Here is a 7019-nt window from a genome sequence, read left to right as displayed (position 1 = left end):
AACAGTTGAGTTTATTTTTCCGGCTAATTACCGAGCGTGAGGAGCAAAAGTTCAAGCTGCTTTTTTATTTGTTCACTTTTAATCACTGATGTGTGTTTGAGCTAAAAGCTGAACAAGGAGTCGCTCCAGGAGCAGGAGGAGGAGGATCAGAGGAATCCAGTCCCTGTGGTTCTCCTCCGAGTGTGAATATGATGGAGGAGCGTGAATAAGTCAGATGGAGAGTCCGTGAGCCGGCTCGTCTCTCCGGGCCTCTGTTTAACCGTCGTGGCGCCGCCGCCGAGGCTTCGCTGGATTTTGCGCTCTGTTTGGCAAAAAGGCTGCAGCTCCAAAGTGCCTGATTTAAAATGCCTCATTCCCGCCTCTCTCCTCTTTCTCCTGTGTTTCAGCTCAACGTGATCTTCCTGGGCATCGCTCTCTACAAGATGTTCCATCACACGGCCATCTTGAAACCAGACTCCGGTTGCCTGGACAACATCAAGTAAGAGCACTCACATCGGCCACATATCCATTAAAGGCGCCCAGAAATAGCAGCGCCGCCGCTGACGTGGCCGCTGCAGAACGTTTCTGCAACGCGACCTGACCGATGGATGCAGTCACGTCCTCCTGAGCTTTAATGGCTGCTTGTTTTTTTCTTCTTCTTTTTGCACGAAGCTCTGGTTTAAAAGACGAGCTGATGATGGTCTGAGACGCCGTGAGCTGCACAGAAACACTGGAAAAAAAATAAGTAAAGAAGCAGAATAACACGTTAAAAACCTGTGATTTCACTGGTTAGTATCTGTAGTTTAAAAAAAAAAAGCATTTTTCAATCACTAATATACGTAGTTTTCCCTTTAAATAAATAACTAATACATTGCTGATTTTTTTTTTTAATTTAAAAGAATAAAAACATTTTCATCACATATGATCTGTTATTTCACAAAATGGGCAAAATCTGTAAAATAAAATGCAAATATATATATATATATAATTTGTTTGTTTTTTTAATTTGCAAATATAAAAAAATAATAATAATCCTACATATTTATTCCTTTAAAATAAACAGGAGTAAGTGACCATTTCTAAAAATACAGATTTCTTTTTTTTTTTTTATGTGTATTTTAGGGTTTTGTACGTGAATTAATCTTTTTTTTCTCTGTGATTTAACAAAAAACAATAAATTTGTGCCTTTANGGGAGAACAAAAAATGGAGTTCGTGTGTCAGACATCCTCCTACAGGTGTCATGGATCCTCTCTGCTTGTCTGACATTAGCACGACCTGCAGTTCAACCGAAAAGTCCCAGAATTTTTGCTGCCTCATAGTTAGTCGCAGCTGAATCACAAAGGGCTTCTTGGTTGCGCCAAACACCACAAAATTATTTGTTTTTTACAGAATCTGCAAAGTAGGAACGGTTTGATTTTTAGGAATTTTTGAATGTAGCTCAAGGACAGTCGGTAAGGTAAAAAAAAACAAAAAACTGTGGATTCTTTTTTGTTTTTACAGTTTCTGATAAATGATGTCATTTTGTATATTTTTATTTAAATAACAGACCTTTTAAACCTAGAGGCAATTTTTAAAAAAAATTTCTCTGATTTTAATGGATGTTATCTGCAATTTAGCAAAACAAGGAACATCTGGAAAACAACAGTAAATATTTATTTTTTTATTTTTTTTAAATTACAGTTAAAATAAATAAATGAATAACTAAAAACCCAAAAGAGCCAATCAGAGCGGTAAAAATGTTAGTTAAAAATCCAAAACAATGAACTTAAAGACACTAAAATCCTACAAACGTCTGGATTCCTTTAGTCTGGATCTCCTTGTAGAACACTTCCCGACTGGACCAGAACCTCCAAACATCCAAACGTTCCTCCGGTTCCCTCGCCCGTAGCTTTACGACCACCTTTGCGCGCTGTGGCCGCCATTTTTCCAGCTCCTCGGCGAGATGTTTGTCCTGCAGAGATCATATCGACTGCGAGGGTCCGAGTGATTTACGGCCCTGCAGCCCGACCCGCTGACCTCCGAGTCTTCATGCTGCTCGGCTCTGACCTCGGCTGGTCTTAGTGGAGACCAAACCGAGTGGTTTTTATTGGATTGCGGGAAACATCCTCCTTTAAATATCAAAGCCAGATGCGTCTGCGCTGATATCTTCCTCTGATTCATCAAGGTGAAGCGCATCGCGCCGCCGCTTAATTAAGTCAATTTAACTTTAGTCTAATGAGGTGCGTCTCCTTTTGTTTCATGTCGGCGCCGTTTGGGCTCCTCTTTACGGTTTGATGTCACGTTTTCTGTTCGGGTTTCATCACCCTGTCTTGTTTTAATATGAATGTTTCATCTCTCCTCCGCTGTGCATCTCCTCCTCTCTCTTCTTTTGATTAGCATCCTGCCTGTTTTTCTTTTTTTCTTTATCTTATGTTTATCTTTAACATCTTTTCTGGTTTCTCATCTTTTTTTTTTTGTCTTCATTCCAGCTACCGTTATTATGACGGATGTGTTGTTGTAGAGTGGCGCTGGTAAGACGCTCCTCGGTGGAGGCCGTAGACTAGGATTGATATCGTGTTTGATGTGGTTCTTCCTCTTCCTCCTCTTCCTCTTCTTCCTCGCCCAGCTGCTCCTGTGATTCGTGAGCAGATTCCTCCCTAAAAAAAAAAAGATCAAATCGTCTCATTTACCTTTTTCTTTGGGATTAAACGATCACAGAGCAGCTTCCTCTTCGGCCTCTGGATGGCGCTCATGCCGATTTGGATGAATTGACCGATTGCGATCTGGTACATAAACGATCTGTGACATTGAATAGCACCTCCGCAAATGAAGCCGTCTGACGAGCATATAGGTAATTTGGATCTTGAAGCAGCGCTCGGCGTGAAATTGCTCTTCTTCGTTTTTTTGCTCGACAATTAGCGCAATAAAGCTTCTCCTCGGCTTCTGAATTTGTTTAGGATGCACGTTTAATTACGATTCCTGCATCAAAAACGCTCCAAATTAACCGCTGCTCGTGGATTCCTTGCGGCTGAAAGCGAGCCGCTCTGCTTTTCAGCGACTCTCAGAAGTTTCGCCCGAAGGCTCCCTCAAAAATCATCCTCCATTTTTTTTTTCTCCTTTTTTTTCTATCTGATAACTCCAGAAGCGAGATAAGCCACGCGCCGATATCAGCCTCTTCATATCCTGTTCCCTCGGATGCTTTCCCCGTGACCTCTCGTGTCTCTATCATCCCTTTTATTTCCCTCCTCCTCCTCCTCTTCCTCCTGATCCGGTTAGAGGACGGTGGGTGGTGTTTTTTTTTATTTTTTGTTCTTTCTCGTGCCCACCCGCTTGTGTTTCTGCGTCCAATCTGGGGGCAATCACCTTGATGAAGTGCCTCTCCCACCAGGTCATTAAGACAGCCCTGGGAAAATTATGTTTAATGGTTGCCCCGGTGAATTCATAAATCATTTATTTTTCGCTGCACACCTGGCCCATTTATAACGGCTTAAACGCCAAGGTCTGCCAGCGTTTACGAGGGGGAGCTGGATACTTCTGCGGGCCCAGATAATTGCGGCTAGCACCTGTAAATCACCGGCAGAACCCCGTCCTGAAACCTGTCTTCATGTGTTGGGGTTCATCTTCTGAACTTTTTTTAAATTCTCCTCACGCCTCCTCTGGTTGATTTGTTTCTGCCTCTTTGTCGTCGCTCAGCTATCAGGATTACGAACCCGAGATCAAGTAAGACACAAACCCGGAAGCTCTCCTTCCCCCCACCCCCATCTCCATGACGCAATCTTTCATTTACTTCCCTCATATGAGCAAATCAGCTCCCAAATCCATCTGGCCGCCTCGCTCCGAGTCATTAGGGTGATTTACGGCGGGGCGCTCAGTCATGTTGAAGGCTGCATTAGCGCCCGGCTCTTAGATATACATGGACCGCAGACGTGACAAGCAAGATTAGGTTTAAATGGCACCTGTATCTTCACACGGCGCTGTACGGAAATGTTAGCATTTGTCAGGTTTAAACTTTTTAATCTGCGTCCGATATGTGTGAGCGCACTGATGAGAGTGATCAGTGATCAATGAGTGACGCCTGTACACCTGTGTGCAGACAGGACCTGAGATAGATCACAGAAAACGATGCGTTAAGAGGAGGTATAGCGCACTAAAAGTAATTAATAGGTTGCAAATTATAGTGCGAGGAATAAGGTGCAATCAAGCAGGAAATGACAGGACTCACCTTTATGTGCNTTTAGTTCGGTTAATTATTACTGACGAAACCAAAAGTCTCACATGTTTTGTTTTAAAAAATAAAATCTAAAGATCTACATGTAAAATAACAAACAAACAAACATCCTCATAAAGCTGATAAAATACTGAAACATGTAGAAACTGTCAAACTGTGTTTCTGGTAGATTAAAATACAGTAAAGCTGTGATTTTACTTCATCGTCTGTAATTTATTGAACAAAACAAGGACCATCTATAAAATAGCCGTTTTAAAATTGATTTACGACTTTTTAATCCTTAATAAACATCAATTTCCTTTTAAACAAGGTTTTATTTGGTTTTTTTCTGTGATTTGACCAGACAGCTGTAATTTATTCAACAAAAAAGGAAAGTCTATAAAACAGAAGTTAAAAAAAAAAAAATCCTATTTTTTAATCCTTTATAAACATTTTTTTTTCACAATACAAGACATATATGTGAAATGACAGTATTTTTATGAGTAAATACAGAAAAAAATAATAATTTCATGGTCAAGCATTGATAAAAAATTACTGATTATAAAATCATAGATTATTAATGTGGACAATATTTACAGTTTTGTCCAAATTTCAAATGAGTAACAAGCCAATTATTTTATTTTTTCTGTTATTTTAATGGATCTTATCTGTAATGCAACCAAACTAGGAAAATATGTGAAAAAAATTATTTCAATTTGAAAAAAAAAATTAATTTAAAAAGCAGTAAATTGTTCCAAAAATAAATTCCAGTTAACAACTGTGAAAAAAATTAACTAAATAAAATTTAAAAAATCCAAAAGAGCAAATCAGAGCAGTGAAGATGTTGGTCATAAATCCAAACCACTAAAAGATCTGCTGCGACTAAACAGCAAACACATCAGTTAAAGCAGCTTTCAGCTCATTTCTGCAGCCTGGTATCTGCGGACCATCATTCAGCTCCGATCAGTGGTTCGGTTCAGGAAGCAGCTCCTGGTCGTCTGCTGGACGACGATGTTCTGGTCGACCTGCTGCTGGACACTCTGAGCTCTTCATCTTTCTTCAGGCCTCTCTGGACACATCAGTGTGTTTAGTGGTCGTTGTCTTTGCCGGTTGAGTCTTGGCCTCCTCTCTCCTCAGCCGGCACATCAACAGAACCGTCTCGGCCCGGCCGGTCGGTGTCAGGCTGTGTTCTTCCATCACTGACCCGCTGCAGGACGCGGCTCTTTATGAGCTGCTTTCAAGCACTGCCTCGGCGCGACCCGCCTCACCTCCGGACGGCGGGTAGGAGGGAGGAGGGCGGCTCGGAGGCTTTTATTGGCGTCAACACGAGCGGATGCAACTTCCTGGTCTTCAGCCGGGTCGGGTTTTAGCTCTGGAGCTGCAAAAACTACGACAGAGAGGCTCAGTGTGAACGGGTCATTGATGCAGATGTTTTATTGGTGCAACCAGGAAGTGAAATATGCAGAAGATAAATAGTTTGAATCTGATAAAAACGGATCAGTCTCCAGATATTCGTTGTGTTTTTAACCTTCTGAAGCTGAGAGCAAAGTCCAGCGCCTCCATGGAAACAACAAGGCTGGAAGCAGGAGGGAGAACAAAAAATGGAGTTCGTGTGTCAGACATCCTCCTACAGGTGTCATGGATCCTCTCTGCTTGTCTGACATTAGCACGACCTGCAGTTCAGCCGAAAAGTCCCAGAATTTTTGCTGCCTCATAGTTAGTCGCAGCTGAATCACAAAGGGCTTCTTGGTTGCGCCAAACACCACAAAATTATTTGTTTTTTACAGAATCTGCAAAGTAGGAACGGTTTGATTTTTAGGAATTTTTGAATGTAGCTCAAGGACAGTCGGTAAGGTAAAAAAAAACAAAAAACTGTGGATTCTTTTTTGTTTTTACAGTTTCTGATAAATGATGTCATTTTGTATATTTTTATTTAAATAACAGACCTTTTAAACCTAGAGGCAATTTTTAAAAAAAATTTCTCTGATTTTAATGGATGTTATCTGCAATTTAGCAAAACAAGGAACATCTGGAAAACAACAGTAAATATTTATTTTTTTATTTTTTTTAAATTACAGTTAAAATAAATAAATGAATAACTAAAAACCCAAAAGAGCCAATCAGAGCGGTAAAAATGTTAGTTAAAAATCCAAAACAATGAACTTAAAGACACTAAAATCCTACAAACGTCTGGATTCCTTTAGTCTGGATCTCCTTGTAGAACACTTCCCGACTGGACCAGAACCTCCAAACATCCAAACGTTCCTCCGGTTCCCTCGCCCGTAGCTTTACGACCACCTTTGCGCGCTGTGGCCGCCATTTTTCCAGCTCCTCGGCGAGATGTTTGTCCTGCAGAGATCATATCGACTGCGAGGGTCCGAGTGATTTACGGCCCTGCAGCCCGACCCGCTGACCTCCGAGTCTTCATGCTGCTCGGCTCTGACCTCGGCTGGTCTTAGTGGAGACCAAACCGAGTGGTTTTTATTGGATTGCGGGAAACATCCTCCTTTAAATATCAAAGCCAGATGCGTCTGCGCTGATATCTTCCTCTGATTCATCAAGGTGAAGCGCATCGCGCCGCCGCTTAATTAAGTCAATTTAACTTTAGTCTAATGAGGTGCGTCTCCTTTTGTTTCATGTCGGCGCCGTTTGGGCTCCTCTTTACGGTTTGATGTCACGTTTTCTGTTCGGGTTTCATCACCCTGTCTTGTTTTAATATGAATGTTTCATCTCTCCTCCGCTGTGCATCTCCTCCTCTCTCTTCTTTTGATTAGCATCCTGCCTGTTTTTCTTTTTTTTCTTTATCTTATGTTTATCTTTAACATCTTTTCTGGTTTCTCATCTTTTTTTTTT

The 7019-nt window shown here is 41.3% G+C and overlaps 1 protein-coding gene across 1 annotated transcript in view; it reads left to right on the top strand.

Moving 5' to 3' along the window:
- LOC103371978 (latrophilin-3-like) overlaps window positions 1-7019 on the top strand; it is a 59389-nt gene that overhangs the window by 32896 nt on the left and 19474 nt on the right. The window contains exon 7 of the mRNA XM_008301482.1: window positions 387-478. Within this exon, the coding sequence (XP_008299704.1) occupies window positions 387-478 (92 nt within the window). The remainder of the gene's footprint in view (window positions 1-386; window positions 479-7019) is intronic.

The sequence above is a fragment of the Stegastes partitus genome, unplaced genomic scaffold, assembly GCF_000690725.1.
Source record: "Stegastes partitus isolate 25-593 unplaced genomic scaffold, Stegastes_partitus-1.0.2 Scaffold1677, whole genome shotgun sequence".
In the NCBI taxonomy this organism is placed as follows: domain Eukaryota; kingdom Metazoa; phylum Chordata; class Actinopteri; family Pomacentridae; genus Stegastes; species Stegastes partitus.
This window is presented reverse-complemented; position numbering and strand designations above follow the sequence as displayed.